The 26,576-nt window shown below is 42.2% G+C and overlaps 1 protein-coding gene across 1 annotated transcript in view; it reads right to left on the bottom strand.

Annotated features, from left to right (window-relative positions):
* The window catches only part of LOC103257849 (pappalysin-1-like), a gene marked incomplete at its 3' end in the record, with an annotated part of 54,014 nt that extends 28,330 nt beyond the window's left edge, over positions 1-25,684 (bottom strand). The window contains exons 1-3 of the mRNA XM_021711138.1: positions 25,642-25,684; positions 23,439-24,501; positions 1,628-1,773 (exon numbers count right to left, since the gene is read on the bottom strand). Coding sequence (XP_021566813.1) covers positions 1,628-1,773; positions 23,439-24,501; positions 25,642-25,684 — 1,252 coding nt within the window. The remainder of the gene's footprint in view (positions 1-1,627; positions 1,774-23,438; positions 24,502-25,641) is intronic.
* Between the last annotated feature and the right edge of the window lie 892 nt (positions 25,685-26,576).

Below are 26,576 nucleotides of genomic sequence, written 5' to 3'. Positions count from 1 at the left end.
GCTCCTAGGGGATAAAATCCCCCCAGTTGAGAGTTAGTTATTTATCTTTGTATCTATCACCATTTATACAGCCACACACATGCATGTGTGCACTCACACCTCCCTTCCCCTCAATGATTGGGTTTCTTCTCTTAAAAACAATTGAGAAATGAGAATCTTCTGAAGGGAACTATGTCTATGGTTTGATTCAGCACAAATTCTATCATTTGAAGTTGCAGAATCACACATTTCTAAGATAGCATAGATTTACAGTAGCTACTGGTTTCACTGGAAAACCAGGCAGGCTTAAGGATACATCCAGCACTGTCACTCTGCTGAGCCTTAACATTCTCACATATTCACTGACTCATTGTTGTAAAAAAAAATAGAACCATTCTAACAAGGAGAAAATGGTTAAATAAATTGTAGTGCCCTCACTCAAGAGAATATTATGTGGCTATTAAAAGTTCTGTCTCTAGAGAGGTGGAAATAACCCAGAGTATTGTCTTTCTTTTGTTATTTTAAATTTTTAAAAAATGGATGAGAAGTAATGGTAAGATGTTTGCAACATGGAAAAAATAGATATAATATTACACAAAAAGAACACAAAATTCTATCTGTGCTATGATTTCAAACATGTACAAGTAAAAGAATGCATGCCTACATATAGACATGGGCTGGAAGAGAACATGGAAAAATCAAAATTAAAGAACTACAATGTTTGCTTACAGGGCCTGGTTCAGAAACCATTGTCATGTCTAACTTTTGGTGATTTGTTTGTATAAACTTATATCTTGCTTATGGATATTTATAATTTGAATTTAAGAAGAGTTCCTGGTTATGTTGGCAGGTAGAAAATGGAGGAACAAGGAGTTCTTTTTTTTTTTTTGAGTTGGAGTCTCACTCTCTCGCCCATACTGGAGTGCAGTGGCCGCTCCCAGCCACCGCAGGTTCGACCTGCTGGGTTCCGGCGATCCTTCCGCCTCAGCCTTCCAAGTAGCTGGAATTACAGGCATGCGCTACCACACCCGGTTGATTTTTTGATTTATTGTGGAGATGAGGTCTTGCTGCCTAGGCGGGTCTCGAACCCGCGGGCTCAGGCAATCCACTCACCTCAGCCTCCCAAAGGCGCGGGATTACAGGCTGAGCCACTGAGCCCGGCTCAAGGAGTTCTTAAAAACTCACTTTCTTTTGCCTCTTTGGTGTCTTTCAAGTCAGTCCATGACTGGCTGTGCCAGTATAATGTGGTTACTAGGATTGAGAGATATTTGCATGAACTAGGAGACAGAGGCCACAAGGAGAAAGCAATCAATGGACAGAGTTGGAAAACTGAATTCCAGTTGTGACCCTGTCACTGACTTGTGTGTGATCTTGGTTAAGCTCCATTCCCTCTCTGGGTCTCAGTTTCCTTATTGGTAAAACATGATTAATAATACTGTGCTATTTCCTTCAGAATATTGCTTGGTGGTCAGAATGACATAAGGAATGCTAAAGAGTTTTTTAAAATTAAAAAATAATAAATACATGGGTTGTTCACCATCTCCACCACCACCACCACCACCATCATGATCACAATAATGATCATCATCACTTCTAAATGTATATTGTCCTATTGCAATTTCCTCCTGAGGGAGTTTCTAAGACTCACCTAAGTGCATTAGGGCCTCCTTGTCCCATGGCCAAGTTGCTACTCCTGCCAACTCCTCCTCTGAGGAATTTGCAAAGAAAATATTGAGATGTGTTGATCCGTCCAATCTAAGAATGTTCTTCAGCTCATTAACATCCAAGTAGGCTCTGAAACAGACAAAGAACCTTGGCTGTTATCATTCTCCAAATAGGCACTATTCAAATAATAGTCATTCTCCAAATAATTAAGAGCTACTATGTGTGCCAGGCACTTTACTAAGTACTTTATAAATATCACCTTATTGAATTTCCCAATAAATTATAAGATGATCCCATTTTACAGATAATAAAATTAAGTTCTTGTGTGTTTAAGACACTTGCCAAAGTTGCTAGGCTTATAAATAGCAGGATTAAGTTTTGAACCCAGATTTATCTCTAGTCAACATTTGTACCCCCTAAGGACTCTGCCATATTGACTGAGTACAGGGCCACATAGAAAAAGATCTAGAATACAGACCATGGAAGATAAAACATGCCTTCTGCTCTTGGTGTCTTCCTTCCTACACTCATTTACTATGACTTTACACCACTTATTTGGCAAATACAAAACTGTACTAGAAGTCTGCCTGTTTGGGACCTGATCATCCTTGCAAGGAGGTATTTTTATACTGTTTTCAAGATGAACATCTTGTGTCTCAATGTTATTAAATAAGTTTCTCAAAGTTACAGAATTGTGTTCAAGGTCAATACTGGCTAGCTTGGAAACCTGTCCTCTATTTACTGAGGCATCATGCTGCCTCATAGATGATATGTATAGCATAAGCTCTCATTTCTTTATCTGCAAGTAGATGAAAGAGGGATATTGTGTTGGGATTGCTGCCATTGTAGACTGACATATCTGGAAAGTGAATTAGCGTCCCACTATACAATCATTACCTCTTTAATACATGGAACAAATGTGTTGAGAGAGCGTGAGAGCAAGAGTGAGTAAGCGAGAGAGAGAGAGAGAGAGAGAGAGAGAGAGAGAGAGAAGTAAATGGTCTTTGTAAAGAGATTGCCAAATCCTAGGTGCTCAAGAAATAAGAACTCCCTTAGGGAGTGTGACTCTTTCATCAGAACAGAAACACCAAATGTGAGGGACCACATTCTGCTTTGGATCAGTCACAGGCATATTATTCAATGTCTCATTTTCTAAATGGAGAGAGGAAACTTATGCTTCTTTTAGCCCCCATTTTGTCCACCATAATATATTCTGGGGATCCTGTAGGCAGTTGACAATCATTTCTGAATAAGGCTCAAAGTGAAATCAATGAATAAAAAATAAGCAAGCAAGCAGGCAGTCTGGTATAGCAGATAAGATAAAGTCAACAAATAATTATCATTTCACATTTTTTGGACCCTCCAATACGGCTCAACATTACATAGGTAATCTCCTGTAGTCTTCTTAATAGCACAGAGGTAGGTAATATTATTATCCCAATTTTCCAGAGGAGGAAGTAGAGGCTTAGAGAACCTTCATACCTTGCTAAGTTTAAGCAGGTAGTTGGTAGTGTTTTCCTTTTTCATAAGCTGTCTCTTCCTGGGAGTCCTTACAGAGCCCAGCTAGTAGCACACAAAGAAAAACTTCCTCAAGGTCCCCAACACGGTGTCCCAAACATCGACTACTTTGTAGCCTCAGCTCTCTCTGTTCTTTCTCTTGAACATCCCACTGTGTACAGACAGTACTTCAGCACCAACCATGATGCATTATCCCATTGGTGCCTTCACTAAAACTGTTTCCTTTGCTGGGACTTGGCATTTTGTCCTCTGATGAAAAAATTCAAAATTTGTTCTAGAATCACTCCTTCAGGAAGAATTCCCTGCTAATCACCTCACCTGCATCCACTCCTCACCAGTGCACACTCTCACACCCCATTTCAATTAATCACGCCACCTGTCTATGCTTACCACTCTTTTGTGGCCACCTGGGGGCAGGGGAGGTGCCTTATTCATTTCTGTGCGCACACTTCTCAGCACATAGTTCGATAGCCGGTGAATACTCAGTAAATATTCGTGAAATTAGATTTAAATTGGGAAAGAAAAACACAAAAATAGTTAAATCCCAGTCTCAGTTTCAACAATTCCTGATGATTGAGGCCCCAGTTTCCTTATCAATACATTGGAATCAGTAACAGCTATCCAAGGCTCCACAGGACATTTCTGTGGGCCTAAAGCTACACCACTACCCTGAAGTGAATAGGATCCATCTGAGACCTAGAGTGAACTGGCCAACCAAGTCACAGAAAGGTTCATAGAAAGCTCATGAGATCAAACGTCCATGTGCCCATCATTTTTACAGCATTTCATAAAAAGATTAACTTGGGTTAGAAATATAGGAGGGACCAGGAGAGTTTACATCTATGCTAGGTTGAACTGACTATTCCAGGCATAGTCAGGCAAGCTCAGATATTGGCCCGAAATCTTGCTATTGAGCCCTTCTCTTCCCCAAGAGTCTGCATTCAGATTTTTAGGCTGGAAGCCTCATGAGGAGATCCAATCAGCCTGTTCTGTCATCAGAGAAGGGAAAGAGAAAGTCAACATTTATTAAGAACTGCATGCTAGTCCTCATGCTATGTTCACAAATTATTTCATCTCTGCTTGGTATTGGAAACAACATAGCAGAGTGGGTAAGATGGCTCGTTCTCCAGCTACAGTCTCAGAATTGAAACCAGCTCTTCTACATGATGTTTGGGCCACCACAGGCAATTTACTTAAGTTCCTGTGCCCCAGTTTCTTTATATACAGAAGGAGGGTGATAATAGTACCTACCTCCTAGAGTTGTTCAGAGGATTAAGGAAGTTGATGAAGGAAGTGTGAAAGACTTAGCATAATGCCCAGCATATAGAAAAACCTCAGTACATGTTTAGCTATTCCTATCACTTATCCCCATCTTACAGATGAAGGAACAGGGGTTCAGAGATCACACAGCTAGTGATGAGGTCAAGTATAAATCTAGATGTCTGACTCTTCCCACAACCTCACCCTCATTGCCAAGCTCACCCAGGCCCAGAGTGAGAGGTGAAACAATGCATGGGAGGAGAATGAAAACACAGAGAAGCCCAGATTTTCATGGATCAGCCCTGTCCACATAATTTATTATTTTCTAATTGATTTGTCCATTTCCATCAAGTGTTCTCTCAGGCAGAGAACACAAATGTTATTAGAGAAAGCCACCTCTGCCCCATAGCTCTGGGATGAGAAAGCGCTTCATGAGAGAAAGAGACAGGGTGGGGTAGGGGCAGGGGAGACACTTTAATTGGTTGTTTATTTAGTGGTAATTGCAGAAGCCAATCTTTTCAAGAGGTGGTATTCATCCTAGCCTAAAGCAGAAAAGCGGGATGTGGGAGCCTCTCCCTGGCTTGTGTGTGTGTGTGTGTGTGTGTGTGTGTGTGTGTGTGTGTTTCATACTTTGGGAAGCCTCCATTTCCTAAATGGGGGAAAAATCCATGACAGCCATCTAGGTTCCTAGCCTCACTGACCTCTCTTCCCCATTTCTTTTGGAGATGCACCCAAAGGAAAAAAATCACAGCTCTGTAGGTGACAGTTTCCCTTCTGCTGGCTGAGGTCTTCCCAACAATACAGAGTCAGGTGGTGTATCTCACAAATATATTAGGGGGAAAATATCTGGGAATGTCCGTGTGGGTATTTACCTCCTTACCCATGTCCCTTGAAGGTAGAGTAGAAAATACAGGAGGTCAAATTTAGAAGGGACATTAGTGCAGAAATAGTGAAGGTGAGAGAAGGAAAAGGACTTGCTTAGGGACACTTGACTTTTCATTTTGCAATCATGGAAGGTTGGTCTTATTATATATATTGTAAATTGATCAAATTTATTTTTTAAAAAATCATTATCTATGCGCCAGAAAAAAATCAATCCAAGTGTCAAAACTTTGCATGTCTATTAACTTGTGTACCAGTACTACTCAGAATTGGGCAGATAGACCTACCTTCATGGACAAGCTGCTTTATGAGTCTTACCTCAGGTAGCTCGTGGGGATACTGGGAGGATGAAATGAGATGGCTTGGCACACAACCAGAAAATGTGAGCTGCCATCCATCTCCTGGTCTCTTATGCTCTCTCACTGGGAAAGAACCTGAGTATCTGCCTCCATGTTGTTCTCCCAGCCTCAGCGTTCAGTGTCTCTTCCCCAATGTTCTTATCCAGTGTTCTTCTTGCCCCTGCAACCTCAATCACTTAAGTTTTCGTGGTTTCCTTATCCCCTAAACTTCCAGTTTTCCCCAGTCATGCCCATTCCCTAAGCATGTACATTTGTTTTCCTCCTCTGCCTCACAATCTCTCTTCCTGAATCTTAGCTCTTTAAAATCCTACCCTCCCTGTAAAGTCCAGTTTACATGTGAAGCAATCCAGATATCCTCTCCTGACCACCCTCACCTGTAAAATGATGATGCTGATAATCACCTCTCAGGGGTGTTGGGAAGACAAGAGGCAACACAGATCAAGTTACTAGCATGAAGGCTGATGCTTAGAAGAGAACTATTATTGCCTTATTGTTAGTACAAGCGGAAGTCTTAGCAATACCCCAATCATCATTATCACCTCTAGCTGAAAATGTCTTCCCTCCTCTACATCCCTTACTTTTAATTCCAGTACTGGAATTTTAATTTCTGCTTTGGGTTATATTCACTGTGTGAGCACCCAACTTCTCCATCAGGTTATGAGCTTCAAGCAGTTGGGGCCAAGTCTTTATAATCTCCATATCCCTTAAAAATTCCCTTTGAGAGGCAGTCAACACTGATAGGAAGCCATTGAGCACTTTTCTCTCCAATTATATGATTTCAAGACAGAATGAACAAGCCCAGGGCTCAGAAAAGTGAAGTGACTTGACGAAAGTTATATATTGAATAAGGGCCTGCCAATGAACCTCTATGCCTCAGCCTGCTTATATGTCACCTGTATATAGCAGCTCTTTTGTACCAGTTAGGAAAGTCACTTCTCCCTTCAGGTGCACACCCTCCCTTGCAAGGGTACATAGCTTAGAGCCAATCGTGGGAGGGAAAGCAGCCCCTGCTCTCTCCCTCCACCAAACACCCCTGTGCAGAACCCTCATTGTCTGAAGATCTGACCTCTTCTCACTACATTCTGCTGCCTGCTCTGCTGCTCAGGGTCCCCATCTGTTCAATGTGCTTGTGAACTAGATTGGAGCTTTCCACATCACGATCCACAGAAGGCTGAATCCACAAGGAGTGGATGAATAAATATGAAGATGAAGAAAAAGCATTTCTGAGTCAAGTGGGCTTAGAACATGCTCTGTTGAACAAGGTTAAATACATATATATTTTTTAATTGCAAACATTTTCAGAGCCTTAAATAATGCAGAATAAGAGGGAGGCAGATGGTGTAAAAGTGTTCACAAACATATTTGACCACAATCCCTCCTCCAACCCACACACACGTCCACCTTTGCCAAAAACCAACAACAGTACAACCAACAAAGTTTGTGAAATGTTGGGCTAGACTGGCATGTCTCTCCTAATTTAGATCCTCTGCCCTGAGCTGCCTCTCAAGAGACCTGTCTCAGTGTCTCTTTTCTTCCTGCACAACCAATGCACCTGGATCCCACTGTGGAGGTTGTGGGTCCACTGAAATGTCTGTTTCAGGGGGCCCAGCCCTGATTGCCAAGGCGCCCAGACTTTACCCCTTTGCCAGAACCGCATTTCAAAGCTATGAGTGCAGTTCTGGAGGGAGATCAAAGCTCTCTCGATTCAACTGTCATTAGAATATTTTCTTTATGCATCTCACTCGTCAGTAAGTGCCAACAACATATTTCCTAAATGCACTGGCCTGAGATGGCACAACTCCGTAATACTCTGAATGAGAGTGCTGTCAGGGCCTGTTTTATCAAAAGAGATGTAAAAGAGAACCGCATTCAAGATGCAGAACAACAACAACAACAACAACAAATCTTTTAAATAAAATCATGAGGAAAAGTACAAGAAGTCCTGAGTTTTTTCTTCTCTAGAAGGGGAATATACTGGCCTTCCCATTTTAAAGAAGGTTTATCAGAGATTCAGCTCACAATGAGTTTAGGACAATACTGAGGAGCCTCAATTTCTAGTCTCCCTCAAAGCAGATCCTCCTCCAGCTGACTTCCCTGTGCTGAAGTGATAGGTCAGGAGATCTCTGAGAAATGTCATGCCAGTCTGGCTCCCTGGGCTCTAATGGGTGCTAACTGGTCACAGGGATGGTACTGGCCATGTGCAGATGCCCTCAACTAAAGGAAGTTTTGTCTGAGCTAAATACTGACTGAGAGTGGGCAACTTTAAAGCTAGAGACTGTAAACAGTTCTTTTAAGTTAGAGGAAGAGGCATCAGAGGGCTATTTTAAGAGAGAGACAGAGTTCAAATTCTCCTTCCATCAAGTGGTCCTATAATCTTGAACAAGTGATTCAGTCTCTCTGGACCTCAACTTCCTCATTTGTAAAATGGGGATTATAAAATTCAACCCAGAAAGAGGGACATAAAAATTCAAGGAATTAATAAGAAGTGTGTAGAAGATTGCCCAACACATGAAAAAGGTCCCAAGATGCACAGTTCTCTTTTAAGCTTGCTCACAAAGCTAGAGAAAATTGATCTTAGCTTCTAATGACATTTGGGTCTCCATACTATCAGTGAATGCTGGTTTCCATCATTGTTCCAGTGTGTTTATCTTGCTCACAGGGGGTTGCCCTGTTTTTCCACCTCATGGAACAAGTTCTGTAACACTGCCCATTTCCAAATTCTGATTGCAGCTTGTCATTTCCACGGAGGCTCTCAAGTCCATGAACCACTACTCAATTTTCAGAACACACTAGACCATTTGAAAATGATTATCAAATATGGAGATCAAAGCCACTCAAGGCAAGTCATTAAAGCAAGATAAACCTCAGAATGTTTATTGCATCCATATCCTTGTTCCAAATAACAAGCTTTCTCCAAGCTGTGATCAGCACAAAAACCTGAATTTTGTACTTTATCCCAAGAGCCCTAATGATCTGGACTTGATTCTCCTGCTTAGTTTCATTGTCAGAAATGCCTAAATCTGCCTCTCTTGTCTGTAAAGAGAGAGAGAAAAAAATGCTGGGAGAGTTCATTAAATTCTCAGAATTTGGAATGATTGGTTTCCAAAATCACAGCTTTTGTATGCATTCTTGACACACAGGAAAAAATAAATGTAACAGCATCAGCCAAAGATCAAATGAAAAGTTGGTCATTCTTTTATTTATTTACTGAATAAGCCATTCTTTTATTACTTCCCCTCTTTTCATCCTCCCTCTCTGCCGGCTTACCTTCCTTTTCACGTATCATTCATTAATTCTTTTCTGCTTGCATTCATCAACATGTATTGAGATTCAATCACATGCCATGCTTTAAGTTAGAAGTTGAGTATATACAAAAATTCATTATCAGAGTATTAGATTTTTGAAGGTAGTGAGATGTAAATGGATGATCACAACATATTGTGACAATACTCATAACACTACCAATTGGGGGAGTTTACTACACACTATCACTGTTAAAGTACTTTTTAATATTATCTCTTTGAAGCTGTACAAAACTCCTAAGGTTTAAGTATTAGTGACCCCATTTTTTTTGTCAGGATCTCACTCTGTGACCCAAACTGGATTGTAGTGGCACAATTACCTCCTGGGCCCAGGCAATCCTTCAGCCTCAGCCTCCTGAGTAGTTGGGACTACAGGCATGTGCCACTACACTCTGCTAATTAAAAAAAAAAAAACAACTTTTTTTTGGCGGAGATGACGTCTCACTATATGCTCCGGCTGGTTTTGAACTCCTGGGCTCAAGTAATACTCCTGCCATGATCTTCCAAAGTGCTGGGATTATAGGCTGAGCATCCTCAATTTATAGGTGAAGAAACCAGGGCTAAGAGAGGCAACAGCGCTTTTTCGAGGTCCTTCCACATGCAGGTGTAAGAGGTGAAATACAACCCACAGTTTGTTGGATACAACAGACCATATCCTTAGCCACTAGTCTCTTACTTTCTGTTAGGATATGCTACAAGAGATAAGGTGCTGAATGTGATGGAGGAATATAGCAATGACACACAGATGAAAGTAGGTAAGATATCACTGAGGTTTCCATGTAAAGAATAAATTTTGGTTACATATTGGACCCAGTGTGAGAAGCAGGAGAAATGGCAGAAGCTCCAGAAAGCCCAGAGACCTAGAAGAACAAGAGAAAAGACATTGCAAATCTTTACTTGCAAGTGGTTGCAAAGTTAGGAATGTGGAAGGAACTTCACAAGATGAAGCTGGAGGGACGAGTAATGGCTTCATTAATACTCTAGTTTGGATATCTGTCCCCTTCAAACCTTGTGTTGATCTTTGATTCCCAATGTTGAGGTTGGGGACTAGTGGATGGTATTTGTATCATGGGGCATGTACCTCATGAATGGCTTGGTGCCATCTTCAAGGTGATGAGGGAGTTCTCACTCTATTAGTTCCCATGTGAGCTGATTGTTAAAAAGAGTGTAAATTCCTCCTCACCCATTGTTTCCTCTCTCACCATAGGAACTCTGCACATGCTGGCTCCCCTTCACCTTCCAATATGAGCAGAAGCAGCTAGAGACCCTCTCTGGAAGCAGATGCTGGCATCATGCTTCTTGTATAGCCTGCAGAATCATGATCAAATAACCCTCTCATAAAATTATCCAGTCTCAGATATTTCTGCACAGCAACACAAAACAAAGACAATCAGGAAGGGTCTTATATACTAGGTTATAGAGAATAGAAAGTGTCCTGAAAATTCTATGCAGACTCTGGAAGATTATATGAAAGAGAATAAAATTATCTGGTTTTTATACTCCAAAGAGATATCTGAAAGTATTTGGTAGGTGAACTAGAGGAAGAATGAAAGTGGAAAAGGAGGCATCGACTGTGTCTTGCAGCAAAAGGGCTGAAATATATCTAAGAAGAACTGGTATTCATTCATAGAGAATGATTTGATGCTGAGATGAGGTGAGAGTGAAGGAAGCTGAAATGATGGGTCTGGTTCCTGATTTTATCTACTGTAGTATTTTTTCCTTTATCCGTCTCAGATGGTACACATCAAAGCCCCGCTTATTTGCTGCTCTAAACCTAGATACAGTAAGAGATCTGTCTCCTAGAGGAGTATAATCTGATGAGTCTTCTGAAAGGTCAACCCAAAGGAAAGCCACCGGCCTGCAACTCTTTGTGGATAAGACCAGGATGAGACCCAGTGATGGGTGGGGTGGAGAATTCTGAGAATTTGGATTTGAAGAGAGGAGGTGCTGATTCAGAGAGGCAGGATGGGTCAATGAAAAGGTTCTTAGACCTCTGGGTTGTTAAAAAATTGAAATGGAAGTGAGTGTGATCTGTAATTTTGATGAATAAGTAATACATTCACGAGAAGAAAAACACTACTCTGTATGCTGTCCCTCATATTATAAAACAAAAGGTACTTCAGTAGCACTCCAAAAGAAAAAATAAAATAATGTCAAAATAAGCACTACTTTAAAATAAATACATAGCTGTTTTTTTTCACTTGCCTTTTGGAAAAGAATTTTGTTTTTTTATTTTATTTTATTTTATTTTATTTTGAGTTGGAGTCTCATTCTGTCACCCAGACTGGAGTGCAGTGGCCGCTCTCAGCCACCGCAGCCTCGACCTGCTGGGCTCTGGCGATCCTTCGGCCTCAGTCTTCCAAGTAACTGGAACTACAGGCGCGTGCTACCACACCTGGCTAATTTTTGATTTATTGTAGAGATGAGGTCTCGTCAAGTTGCCCAGGTGGATCTCGAACCCGCGGGCTCAGGCAATTCACTCACCTCAACTTCCCAAAGCACTGGGATTACAGGCTGAGCCCCAAAATTTTAGAGACTGTTAGGGCAAAAGGCAAATAGTCAGAACACCTAGTTCCAGGCAAACTCAGCTACACTCACTTGGTTAACACGACTCATCTCTCAGCCTAGAGGCAACTCTGACCCTTTATGTCTGAGTCAAGTAGCCGTCCTCTGTGTTCCCTCAGCACCTTGGACTTCTCCTTAATAGCACTTTTCCAACTATCTACTTATCTTGCTGCAGGACATTTCAAGAGGGCAGAATTGCAGCTATCTTGTGCAATGATTAATGCTGTGCCCTCAGCACCTAGTACTGTGCCTGGCACATAGAAGGTACAAACACACACATGTACACACTCACACCACACACACTTCACACACATACACAAACTGTTGATAAACGGTCACTTCCTAAGACCTTTTTTAGTACTATAGTCTCTGCTCTGACAGCCTCAGGGATTTGGAGTTCACTTATTTTCAGAGCAGCCATTAAGGCATAAGAAATCTCCTGCTATGTAAGGAAGTGCAACAATTGAAGTGTAATACTGTGTTCGAAAGCACCACAATAGCAATGTAATGATCTCACGTCAAATGACTGTTTTCACAACAGAACCATGAAGTTCAAGGGCCCCCAGCTTTCTACTCCCACCACTTCACTTACTTCTTGAAGCATCAAAACCACAATAGATAAATAACACAACTGACCACATGGCGCAGAATATACGCAGTTCACTGACAATCCTGCGGTTTGTCTGAAGCTTAAAGCATATTTAAACAAAGGCAATCACATCTATTTCATATGCTTTGGCAGCCACACTGTTTTAGGTACAGAGGGTATTTCAGAAGACTGCACAGTTTGACTCTAGATTTCAGTTTTGAAGGTCATATACTTAATGTCAAGACTAACAAAAAATATTAAGTTTGGAAAGGATAAATCAAGAATGATGTCATCACCAATAGGTATCAATTTGGCAACATGTGAATTTTAATTGGGACCATGGCATTATACAAAATACCTAACCTTAGGCGAATAACACATTTATTTAAAGTTCAAATAGTACACTTGCTATAGTAGATGTAAATTTCTCTGAATGACTTTGAATGAGTCTAATGGCTTCTCTAAACTTTGGTCTCCCTTGGGGTTAAAACAGAGACAGATCTTGGAGGGTCATATAATGATCAAGAAGTTCAAATATGGAGAAATGATGCCGGAAAGCATGACATTGTATGTCAGGCTGTCAAAAGTAGAATTAAATTCAAATTGATTTTTGGAAAGAGGATGCCACATCTAGAGCCTAAAGGGAAATAAAATAGCAGATATGCAGACCGCCCCAGTATGGGGTCCTGTCATCACTGTTGGGACTTGAGCAATGTGGGTAGGATTTTTTCAAATTGTCATAGAGCATAATTGTCCTTCATTACTACACAGAACACAGTGTTCCCTATTAGATATAGGGGCTGATATCCTTTGAAGGCAGGGATTGTCTCTTACTTCCTTGGATAATTCCAATACCTGTGTATGTCTTTATTTGTACCTTTTAAATATTAAACCCTTTCTTTGTACTCTAGTTCTAGTTCCCACAAGTTTGGAACCACGATTATATTGTCTGATTTAAGAATTTCTAAGTAGGAGCAGATCTTAAATGCTCCCAACTTACAGATGAATAATTTAAAATAAGAGAAGGAAGGTGACTTACTCCACACTGGTCACTAAGTTCCTGAAAGGATCTAGTCACTTCCTTCCTTAGGCTTGGAAGCAACTGTGTAAACACAGGCAACTGTGTTTTTCTACCATAGATCCTCATGGGAAAGTACTCTACCTTGTGACTCTCTTACTGCATGATTTTGTGGAGTTATAGTCACCATTGCCCTCTGTGGCCATAAAAATAGTTCAGTAGTCAGAAATTAAGCTCATGGCTAAGAGCTGTGGTTAGCTGTCTGAACTCACAAAAGATGGAAATCACAAGCATCAGAAGCTTGAAGTGGAGACAATGCTCCCCCAGCCCCCCATCCTTCATCATCAGGTCGCTAAAACAACCTAGAACACTAAAAGAAAAAGGAGAAGTAAAGGAGTAAGAAGAAAGACAGAAATGCCCCTCTGAGAGAGGGGGAAACTCGAGCCTGTTCTACTTATGCAAACAAACCCATGAGCAAAATACACTGCTGTTCACACACTAGTTTTGTGTTTCCAGAAAGTGAGAGTGGAGGTGTGGAGGCTCCCTCTAGGGAGGTGAAAACTACCCAGCTGTGAATTTGAGGAAAGCTGTGACTTTAAAGCTGAGCTGTAATCAACTTAGGAAACTGTATTTTACTAAAACAAAATGTACTGCCGTCTGTCTGTTCAACCCTCCCTCACAGCCCCCACCACTGGCTTTGTTTCCTAACCTGGAAGGGCATCTGACCAAGTGCAGAGGCTGTCATGAGTGGTCAGTGTCATCAGTGGATGGAGAAAGGAAAATGAGAGTGCTGACTATGCCAAACCCAGTGTGGAAAAAACCCACTGCCTCCTGCTGAGGCCCTCAATAGGGCACCCAATGCTCCCATCTGTCTAGGGAACTGGTCATGAAACAGGGACCACATCTGGGAAAGAGGTGAGAGAGGGAGAAACCTAGATCCTGGCATGTTGGGGGAGCTTCCCTGGCATGTTCTCCCAAAAGGGTCCTGACTTTCACCTGTAAACTTTGAGGATATGGAGCATATTGAGACAAGAGTGCCAGGTCAGGAATGACTTGCTTGATGTGATCTTGAGCACGTTATGGGCACCTTCCTGGCTTCCGACCCTTCCTCTACTCACTGTTCAGGGAGCCCCAACATGGGATCCCAGACATGCCTTTGGCTTTTGTTGAATATGCATAAACTCAGTGTGGCATGCAGCTTATCTCTTGAGGAAATGAATACATTAGCTTTTAGTATGTGCAGGGCTTTTTGAATTTTTTTAAAAAGTCTTTTAAAAATGAAACTTTTGGAAGCTACAATAAAAGGCCCCTTGGTAGTAGAGAGTGATTGATTAGGCCAACCTTGACTTCTACTCCACCCCTGAGATTCTAGTGAGGGGGCTCAGGATTGAACGGAGGCTAGTATTCAGAGATATGCACAAAAGTGGTCAGAAAATCTTTCCCAGAGAAGGGAAATTCCCAAGCAACAGCAGCAACAACTACTACTATTTTCAGAGCCTGCTATGTGTCAGGTGCTGTTCTAAAGGATTGACTGTATATTATCTCATCCAATCCTCTAAATCAGTCAATGAAGTCAACTGTCACTTTCATACCTGATTTTACAGAGAAGACAAAATCTTTGACAAAGGAAGAGGTCTGTGCAAGGTTACAGAATTGTTAAATGATTTGAGTATGTTCCTCTCTAAAACGTGTATTCTTATTTGTTTGCTAGACTGTATTGATCCTTCACTGTTACTCATAGGCCACTGTTTTGAGCTTCTTATTAACCTCATCTGTAGGGGTCATAAGGAGCTTTTCTTTTAATTCCATTTACCGCTATATTCTGCTCTAAAAGACTAAAGTGATATGTGCACAGGTTCACAGATGGACTTTGTGAGTAAAGGTGGACTTTGTTCAGAAGAAAAATGTGAAGAAAACCCTGACTGAATCAAAGAAAGTTGAATCATGTGTACAAGTATGCCTTGAGACGTTGTGTCTGTTTATTAGCACCCAAGCAGGTATGATTGAGGACTAGAGATGGTTGAACCATCTAGTCACTTCTACCCATCTGTGGCATCCCTCACTTTGACCCATTCCAATGCTGCATGTGATGGCTCTGTAGAGAAATATGTCCTCTAACACTGTTAGACATTTGGGTCGTTTTAAAAACTCACTTCAAAACTCAATGAGTTTGATAGAAGTGATGTGGTCTTTATTTAAAAATACCAATTCTGTGGCCAGTCCTGTAGAAAAAAAGTTAGTATTTTGAGAATGCAAGTAATCTCGATAAATGCTCTCAATTTGTATAATGCAGTTTCATCCAAGCCTTTCTTATGAGCCTTGTAGAAAGGCAGTTTCTGTAAAACAATGCTGACAAGGAGGAGATGGTATCCATGTGTGCACGCAAGAAGGGAGGGCTCTTTCCCCAGTACCTACTATGCGCCAGGCACTATACCATACCAGGTGTTTCACACAGATGACTCCATTTAAGTTGCATGACATGCCACAGGATAGCTGTTATCACCCAATTTTTACAGATGAGAAACCAGTGACTCTTATTGAGCAATGTGCCAAGGTCAGACAGCTAGTGCAGAGCGGAGCCAAGATTCAAACCCTGGTCAGTCTCCAACATACATAATTTTTCCACTACAGCAGACCTGACTCCTGTTATTGCTTTAATGAATATTAGTCACATTAAATAAACCCTGATATTCTGATTATAAATTCCAAGCAATTTATTTTACATGATTACTGGAAAAGAATGAACAAAGTTACTGAAAAAATAACAATGCCCCCTTTCATCTTCATGCTGGTTAACTCTTCCCAGAACTCTTTCTGGGATATTATTTTATGGGACCCTCATGGCAATTGTGTGATCCAGGCAGTCAGATATTATTCTTATTCCCTCTCAATAGATGTGGAAATGGAGGCACAGAGAAACTAAAAGACTTGCCCAAGAGTGCATAGTTAAGAAACTGCCCTGCCCAGACTAGAATCTATTTCCTCTAGATTCTTTCATTCTCAATAAGCCAGATTCTTCAAGGTCTACAATCTGAAGAAAAAACCGTGGCATTTACTTGCATGAATCCCCAACCAGACTCACCTCTTTCTTGTACTCTCTCAGCACATACCCCATTGCACTACCTGTCTGGCCTGCACAGCTGATCTTTTCTATCATCACAAAGCCTGCTTATGCTAGAAGTCTGTTGTTTCCCTTCTCCACCATTAAATCTCTCCTAACTTCTCCATATCACAGTGATCCTGCCTTTTCTCAGAGCTCATGGGAGCCTCATTAGGCTATGTGGTTCATTGGGAAATAAGTCATCTGCCTTCTTGCTGTCTCCTGAATGACTGTAACAAAATGGCATTAATCACAGTATATAAGACCTTGAAGTCAGAGATTCTATCTTGAATCCTTATGGCATTTAGTATAGTGCTCTGGACACTAAGATGTCTTAAAATATGGATGATGAGTAAGAATATGACTATATTAAATATGACATTTCCAGTTCTAAACTTCTGGCTTCTAAGGAATCAAGGCAATATGGGGGGAGTTGAAATAGCATGATGGTAGGAGGTGAGACCCGGGGTCTTGGTCTTGGCTCTATCTCCACTCTCACTGTGCAGCCTGGGTCAGTGCCTGCCCCTCCTTGAGAGCTTGGTCTCATCATCTGCAGCAAGATACAGATGCTCTTTTCAGCTCTCAGAGTCCCTGATTCCATATAACTTTTTTTTAAGATGTGGGGTATAATTCAGGGTTAGGTACATATGTGGTCATCATACAGGTAAAGTTTGGGCCTCCGTTTGGTCCCCACTTCACCTGGCTTGAGATCGGGTACCTTTATTGATATTGTGTGCACCACTCCTGGCAGTGTCCCACTACTGCCAATTCTTTTATTACAGTATTATGATAAAGATACCTGAATACACATGTTTATTGCAGCATTATTTCTAATAGCAAAAACATGGAACCAATGGTGCTAACCATGAAAGTGGACTGGATAAAGAGAATGTGGTACACATACGCAATGGAATATTATACAGTCATAAAGAAAAAAAATTATGGACTTCACAGCAACTTGGGTGGATTTAGAGTCTTTAATACTCAGTGATCTATCACAGAAACAAAGATCTGAGTACCACATGTATTCACTTAGAAGCAGTCCATGCAATTTTTTAGCTTTAGAAGTAGTTGGGGAGTAGGAAGTGTATGTTCCATGAAATCATCCCAGAAAAGACGTGGGAAACCCCACCGACAGAACACAAATAGTTTAATGGGCCCCGATGAGGGGCAGGGGAAGAAACTAAGGGGGCTACAGCTGCCAGCAAAGGGGTCAAGAGGGTGACTTCAAGACTTATGGCAACCTCTTTTGTGAGACTTCCAGCAATATCAACTTGATTCCCCCCAAAATTTTTTTAAAACCTGGCCCCAGGGGAAAGTCCTTGCTACATGAACAAAACAATAATAATAAAGAGAAGGCAACAGAAATGTTTTCCTATGAGACAACAGTGTGCAAGGAAAGTTTTTTTTCCCACCCGTCCTATTTCATATGAATAGATATTCATGAACAAAGGTGAAATTCACTTGAAGGTGCCAGAGCTTGCGGTTTTGGAGGGGTCCAAACAGGAACTTGGTGGGTTTGCTGCAATATCCTCTCACAGTGAGGTAGCTACAGCCCAGAGTGTCAAAAGCCCCTGGATTTCCTGACACTGGGACTGTCTATTAATATCCTGTTTTTCCATTTTATTTATAAAAGAGTGTGTGAAGTGCATTCTACTTGTGTGTAGACATCTCTAATGGCTACAGATAATGTTCTGCCTACCTGGCTCCTCTCCACCACTGTAGAGAACGCCAGGGTTCACTTGGAATGTCTTTTTGTAGCTGGGCTTTTTTTCTAAGGGGCTTTTACTGCTCAAGCAGACTGGCTCCTCCTGGCTGGTACTGTGGGCGCTTCCTTCACACCAGAGATTGCAGCAGGGTGTTTACTTGTCTGTCTTACCTACTAGATGATGGGCTCCAGGAAGGCAGAGATTGACCTGGCACAGAAGAAATATTCTACACATATATATTGAGGAAGAAAAGAATAGAAGAAAGGAATAAAAAGAAGGGAAGGCGAGAAGAATGGAGGAAGGGAGAGACGAAAGAAAAATTAAGTCTGATACTCAAGTTTTCCATGAGATAAACTGAAACTTCTCTGCTTATGGTTCAGATCCCAGCTATACTGATTGACTCTTTATACTCCATGCCCTTCTGCATTCTCCCCACTACCCTTTTTTTGTGTCCTACTCTCTACCTGGGCTGGCTGTCTCTGTGCTCTAGACATTCTCTGTCATCCAGACCCCTCCCTACTTTGCTCTGTGCCCTTGAGAGGCTGGCTTCTGTGGGTTCTAACAACAGGTTCTTTTGCCTGTGACTTCCCGTTTGGTTCACCCAATGGGATGCACTGGTAGGAGACTGGCAGACAGAGAGAATGACACCGTGGAATTTACTTTCTTGGGTCCCTTCTAGACAGGTGGCTGTAGGCTGGCTGCTTCCCTCTACTGAGAGTCACAGCTGCTGCCAGGAAACCGCTACAGGCTAAGAATGGAAATGGCTTCCATGGGTGCTGGTTGCCGGTTGCTGGAGTACAGCACTAGTACCCATTGCTTGTCCCAAATTCTGTCTACAATATATATCCTGTCTACAATATTGTAAATAACCTCTCCTTCAAAATAGCACTTCCCTCAACTCTCCTTAATTATTCTGTTTGAATGTGCCATCTGTTCCCTGCTAGGACCCGAATGACACAGTCTGCATCTCAACCTCTCAATGGGCTGCCTTTTCCTGGATACCTACTCAAATCATGACTCCACCAGCTCATATGCCTTGTTTTCCCTAGTCAGATTAGATCTCTGCTTCTTAGGTTTCCTGTCCCACTGTGTGCCTCTAAAACATCAGAGCAGAGTTTCTTATGTTTCTATAAGACTTTCTCACTAAAGCAGAAGCACTTCAATGGTGAGGAACATGTCTAAATCATTGCAACACCTCTAGTGAGCTGTAGAGAGGGTGGAGGGGGTAGACATACTTAATAAGTGTCTGCTAAAAAAGAAGAAAAACAGAAACCACTTCGTTTCCTAAAGTGGTATCAGTAAGATATCAGCGAGTAAAACTGGACAGTGTAGTGCTCAGCCTCAGCAACATTAGGGCCACCTTCTCTACTAGTGTTGTAATCTCAACTATGACCTCAGTGTGCATGATTATCAGTGCAGACTTGCATGCTTCTGGCGACAAGGAGCTTACTCATCTGCAGATAAAACTCTTCCCTAGAAAAAGCATTCTGAGTAGAGATGACATCATCTATTACTCAGCTCGAAATTGCCTCTTATAATTGCAGCAATCTGGTTCTAGTCATGGCTTAGAAACAATACAAAATAATTCTGCTACCTATCCCACAGGATAGGACTTCAGAACTTGAAGTATATGTGTCATGACCCTGTGATCATGGTCCTGTGAGAATTTTCTCCTCTAGGCAAAACATCTTCCAATGACTACATGACATAGCTCTCAACCCCCTCACTATCTCAGTTCCTTTCTTCCACATCCTCAGTTGGCCATTCTTATCATTTTCTTGTAATAAGGATAACCCATTGTCAATGTAGTGGTACAGTTCTGAAGTGGCTCACAAAAACCCAAGGCCTTTATCCAATTCTCTTTCAAACTCACTCATTCAGCACTTCACAATCCCAAGCTCTCGGGAAGGTTAGAAAGAAGAAAGTGAGCACAGAATGTGAGGGGGCAGGTGTCTGTGCTGAGAAGATCATTAGGGCAGTGCTGGGAAGTTTGGTCACATCAGACGACCAGAGGACAGAAATCTGAAGCTTCTTCCTCCCTTAAGCTTTCCACTAATAGACTGGGTGAGCTGTAGCCTCAGTTTCCCTCTATGGGTCTCAACAATCTCTGAGGATGTTTCCAAGTTTGACAACTCATACCATTTTGGTGTTCTTTACTGGAACTGGGCGCTTTCCTGTGACATGCGTTCCTGGGAACATGGATCAATGGGCCCAAGGACTATTAGATAAACAGTACAAGTTTAAACGTGTTCAAAAGAAATGGTGCTTCTCTCATGGAGTCTGTCAATCTGCCCAGCAGCATTACTAGCAGAGTTTTATTTTACTCAAGGGAACTGCTTCAGAAATTGGCAGAGTGATTAATTTTAACCAATGCTACTCAAAGTGGGCAGTCTGCAAACTGTTTCTCACAAGTCCAAAGCAAATGATAGTCAGCATTTAGAAATCTTTAGAGGCCTTGTCATTATGGTTCATTCTTGAGGTATTTCATTTTTGTATCAACTCATTGTTGTCTGTTACAAAGGGACTGGGGAAAATAAAACTAATTCTTCACAGCAGCTTAAGAAACAGTGACTTAGAACTGTCTTGTCTTTACTCATTAAGAGAGATAGAAGGAGAGAGATAGAGAGACAGAGATCACATTTTTAGATGAGAATTGAGTGTGGCTTTTTACTAAAAATCACCTAGAACAATGTCAATTTAATCTTCACTGCTTCTGCTACAGGTGCCTTCCTTCCTGTCTCCCTCCATTCCTTTCTCTCTTCCTTCTTTCCTTCTTTCTTTCTTTTTCCACCCTCTCTCTCTCTCTTCCCCTTCCCTCCCATCCTCCCTCCCTTCCTCCCTTTTGTTTTTAAAACCACAAAGCAAATATTTATCTGCAACTTTCCACAGGTTTCTCTCTGCACACGGGAGAGCTGATTTGGCCAGAACCCTGTAATACCCAGCCTCATCAGGAGATGACACATGGCCTTGTGGGGCTGACCCAGGGCACACAGCTTCCCCAGCTAGCAAACAAACAGGCTGGTCACAGCTGGCACATGGCCGCTCACAGATATTCTGAGCATGCAGTCCCGTGACTTACAAAAGAGGAGGCCTTTGGAGCCTGCCAGTGTTGTCTGCTGATTGGGAGGTATCTAGAACTTGGGGCCCCATTGCCCCCCACACCAGCATGGTGCTCTGCAAAGGCTGGTTAATCTTGGTCTTGGCTCAATCATACTCAAATTTTTTTCCCCAAAGGCTTCAATAAAGTCATCTTTTCTGTCACCCTCATCCCTTAGTTCTGTCTTTTATTGTTCATCAAATGTTGAAATATCTCCCTTCTCTGGGAGCTTTGGAGTTGGTAGCCCAGGATTCAAATCCAAGGTACCTATTTATTAGCAAAGCAGCTTTAGGTAAGTTCCTCCACCTTTCTGGATCCTGGATTTCATTTAGCAGAATAGGACTAAAAATACGTACCTTCCTGATACTTGGCAGAGGCTGAATAAACATTTGTTGCATGAATGAATGAATGAGCAAATGAATGGCTGTACAAATGGATGCATGACTTCCAGCTAAGCCTATTCTCTCATAGAGTTACCTCTTGGGAGTCTAGCTCAGTAGAGCACACATTACCCTGATTTCAGAAGACTTGCATTTGTGATTTTGCCTAATGACTTTCTTAACCTGTGAACTTGGTTAAGTCACATGCCTAAGTTTCCTCTGTTTCCACATTAATCAAATGCAAAAGTTAGCCTCTGTCTTGCCAAGTTCTGCACAAAGGCCCAAATGAGAGAAGAGATGACAGTGCACCGTGACCTGGAAGGGACTGGTAACACACCAAGACTCCTTCTCACGTGGGCTACTCATGTCTCAGAGCCAAGGTGAGAGTCCAGGAACCCTGTGCTTTCTGACCTGCTGATGCGCCTTCTGACTTGCTGCCAGGCAGGACATTCTCCTGACAGCATCATCATTCCTTTTCACATAGGTATTTTGTCTGTGCATGGGAGGCCCTTGCTCTTTTGAGAGAGACATAAAGAGAAGAGTCAGCAGAAAATTTGCAGAGGTCGGCAAATGTGCTCAAGCCATCAGCAAGTCCAGGGTCCTGTGTGTTGGACAGAATAGAAAAGTTCAGTGTGAATCTGGGAAAAACAAGAAGGTGGATATTGGCTGTTTCTCTGGCTTGAAACTAGTTCCTCCACATATCTAACACAGATAAACTTTGAGTTCCACTTTGGAATTACTATTTATAGATAGTCCTAGGCAGAGCCTCAGTGGGACATTAGACGAAGGACCCCTTTCTCTCTCTTCTCTGTGGAATATGAAAAGTTCCTTCTGCCTGGAGTGCCCTCCCTTCTCTCACAACCCAGTCTCTGATATTCAGATTGGACCTATTCTCTTTTTCTAAAAGGAAACTTTATTGTTTATGTTTGGGGAATACAATATGATGCTATGGTATACATATAAATATCCATCATCTTAGTTCCCTATATTTTGTTTTTGTTTTGTTTTTGTGGCAAGAGTGGTTAAAATCTATTCATTTAGCATGAATCCCACATACATTACAATTTTATTACCTATAGTCCTCATATTGTACATTAGATTGCTAGACTTCTTCTATTATACCTCAGATTATACCTAGCTGAAAGAAAATGCTCAAATGCCACCTCTCCCAAGAAGCCTTCCCAAATAAGCTACAAGTCAATTTTTCTCTTTGATCTTCTAGTATACTACCTAAATACAGCACACTACCTTTAACGAGACAAGTAATGACAGATATACTTATTGGGGATTAACTACATGCTAGCCACTGTAAGAGAGAGTACACTTTACATGTGCTCTTTCAATCCTCAAAGCAACTTGCAAAGCAGGTACTGCCATTTTTTTCCCATTTTACAGGGAAGAAACAGCTTCTAACACGTCACAAAGTGAGAAAGTACCAAAGTTGTGTTCTGAACCCATGTTGTCTAGCCCAGCTGACTCCAGCTCTTCCAGCACTGTCGAACAGACCTTTCTGTGATGATGGAAGTATTTCACATTGCTCTGTCCAGTATGGTAGCCATTAGCCCCATGTGGCCACAGAGTACTTGGCATGTGGTCAGGGCAACTTAGAAATTGAATTGTATATATTATTTCATTTTAACTGATTTCAATTTAAGTAGTCACATGTGGTCGGGGACTACCATACTGGACTGTGCAGCTCTCATCCACTCTACTACACACAATATGATTGCTATTTGTATTCAGCTCACATCATCCACTTTAACCTCTGAGCTCTTTGAGAAGACACAGCTCTCAGTCTTCCTTTGTTCCCATGGTATGCACTTAATATTTTCGTAATGAACCATTCTTGCCTCTATTTCCCAGTGACTTGAGTAAAAGATTGACCTTGGTGACAAGGCTGCTGTGTGAACTGGAAAATTCCTATAATACCCATGGGCATCATGTGTCCTATCTATACAATAGGGAACATTAAGTTCAGCTCTCAACTGGGCATCTTCTGCCCAGACAGGTCTTACCTGTGCGGAGAGTCGGGATCAAAGCAAGTCTTGGTGACGTCGGTGATTTCAGGGTCACAGCACTCTCCACCATCAAAGCTGAACCGTTCATAGTTGCAGTCCATGTCACAGACCCCGTTCTGCTGCTTCTTCATGAAGGCAGGGTGGCGCAGGTGGCGGCAATCCCCACCATCATGGCCAGTCAATGTGTGATTGCACTCAGGGTCACAGTTCTCATCTCCGATCTTGCTGATGTCACAGTTGGCCAGGATGAGTCGGTGGCGCAGAGAGGAATTGCTCACCTCCAACACCTCCAGCTCCCAGGAGATGTTGTAGTACTTGAAGGCCTCAGCCAGCTGCCGGTGCTGGAAGTCAACCTGCTGGCGGCTCACTGTGGGGTTCTCATGGTCATCATCATAGAGGTTGACCACACGGTAGCGTACCACCTTGGGCTGTCGGAAACTCGGGAGCTGGTTATAGCTGGCAATGACCTCTGTGTTGTCACACAACGTCTGCCCACACAGAGGGGGTTCCAAACTCGTGTCCAGCAGAAAGCCATGGGCATTGCTTAATTCCACTTTGGGGCTGTTGCCATCCTTCATGGGGGACCAGATGCGCTTCACATTGTCCCAGTTCTCCTGTAGGAGGAGCTGAGGTAGAGGAGTGTGGACGCCATGGGTTTCCATGTCGGACAGTATCTCCTGCTGCGTCCTGGCCACCTTCCACAGACTGAAGTGCTCAATGTAGCCTCGGTAGTTGTGATTCAGAGCACTGCCCCCCAACATGAGCACTTTACACTTCTGGGTCAGTGGGCTGAATATGCCACCCACTTGTCCCCCAGAGGTCGCCACCTGGGCACCATTCACATAGAGCTTCATGAACTGCCCATCATAGGTGGCAGCTAGGTATACCCACTGGCCTGGGAGGTAGCTGCGGTGGGCATTGATTGTAGTCACTTGCCGGGCCCGGTCTGTCTTCAAGGAGAAAAAGTAGCGTGGGTCTCTGTTGCCTTGGTCACTGACGGTGTGAATGCCAACGACCCATCCTCGGTCACGCGAGGTATAAGAACATTTGTCATACAGCCCTATGTGGCCCCAAAAGAGAAAGATGAATAAATAAAGGATGGAAGAAGAGGGGGGTTATTTCTCTCTGATAAAATTGATATCAGGATGTCTTCAACTAGTGGTTTTCAAACTGCTCTGTGGGATCCAGGCCATTACTAGTGGTGCCTCTGAGACCACCCCAAGGGCAATGCAAGAGCTAGAGGGGTTGAGGGGATGAGTAAGTTGAATTTGGGGCATTCTCATCACAGCTTCAACTCATGCAGTTTCACTTTTATTGATTTTAAATATGGAGTGTACAAGAAAAATTTTTGTTTGAAAAATGGGTATCTCACCTGAAGAAAACACAACAGTGATAATAATAAAAGTCTTAAAACCATAGGTTTTGAAGAGCTATTGGATGGGGAAGAGGACTTTCTAATTAAGAGGATATTTGAACTGTAGGATGACATATGAAGTGAGAGGAGAAACAGGGGGAGATGATAATGAATAAAAGATGCTGATTTATAAGAGCAGTCCCTACTATAGTTGCTATAACTTTGATCTGTGATGTTGAATTTTGGGGAAAGTTTTCCTAGGAAATTGAGGATGAGGAGATGAAAAGCCAGAGTTTTTGTCTCTAACAGGAATCTTGGCTGTCTTGCCACTCATCCCCAAAGAAAGAAAACACACTTAATAGCTGAGCTGCAAAGGTTTTTAAAGGTCATCATCACCTCAAACCCCTTCATTTGGCAGGTGAGGAAGTTCAGATGCAGAGAATGGAGGGCGTTTGTTAGAGGACACAGAGTCACTGACATATCTCCTGAGACACAATTCAGCTTGCTTTTCTCTAACACTAATGCCTCCATATAAACAATGTGTGCCCTCAACATGAAAAAGATGTTGGGGATGCCTAACAAAGGTTAATAATAATGAGCAAGATCTCCTAAGCCTCTGTGGCAAGCTAGGCATTGGGCTAAGGTCTGTATATGTGTTAATTAATTCAATCCACATAACACCTCTACTGTGGTGATATTAAGTTTCTTATGTAACTGATGAGGATATGCAAATTAGAGGTTAAGAGATGGGTTCAAGGTCACTGGTTGGTAAGTGAATTCTAGATCCATCAGATCCTAGAATTCACTTTCCTGACACTAATTCTATAATACTGGTCCCTGCCTCACCAATGTCATCACAGATCTGGACTACACTAGCTACCTGGTGCATGGCAAGTGTTAGTTACTCTGGGAACCCCAGAAAGTAGCCCAACAGATTCCCTCTAGATCTAGTTATCTTTATTCTCACAAACTCCCATTCCCTAGCCTTTCTGGAATATACCCAGTGTCCTTGGCACAGACAAAGCTGTTGGATGGGAAAGAGGTCTTTCTAATTCTGAGTGTATTTTAAGTGTCAGATGATGTAAGGGGCCAGGTGGAAGGAGAAAGTGAGGGGGGTGAGAGTGAATAAAAGATGCTCATTTAGAAGGACAGTGCCTACTTTCAGCTATAAAATCATTGCGGTCACCATAACTCTGAGTGTGCACCTGTCATTAGTGCTCATCAAATGAGCATGGAGAGCTTCCAGCAAAATCAATAGAGAAGGCCCACACAGTTTTCACTCCTTTGTGGGCACTGGGACCTTAGAATTTGTGTAAATCTCTCTGTAAGCAGCTGACATGGCCAGCAGTGCTGGCTGAGTATCTAAGCCCACTTACAACACTCCTCACAACCCTGCCCAATAGTCTTTCAGGAAACGGCCAGAGTCTCCTCACAAAGTCATCCTGCTCTTACAGGCAGGAAGTGAAGCACCAAGACTCTGGGTCTTGGTTGTCCATCTGGTAAAGGAGGAAACTGGAAGAGGTTCCCTGTGACATAATAAATTCAAGTCTGATTTCCTTTATACTAAACTTCCCAATGACTAACAAAAGGCACCTCTTTCAAGAAGTTCTTCCTGAGTGCCCTGTGAGTAGTGATTTTTTCTTTTTTCTGAAAATACTTTTAGGACACTTGACACTCAGTCTCTTGTTTCGGAGTTGTTGTGTGTCCTCACTATTATCTCCTGTCTGCTAGACAGGATGCTTGTTGAGAGCAATGACTGTGTCTAGGTCATCTCAGTAAGC

This window comes from Carlito syrichta, unplaced genomic scaffold, assembly GCF_000164805.1.
Source record: "Carlito syrichta isolate Samal-C Ts95f unplaced genomic scaffold, Tarsius_syrichta-2.0.1 Scaffold301881, whole genome shotgun sequence".
Classification (NCBI taxonomy): Eukaryota; Metazoa; Chordata; class Mammalia; order Primates; family Tarsiidae; genus Carlito; species Carlito syrichta.
This window is presented reverse-complemented; position numbering and strand designations above follow the sequence as displayed.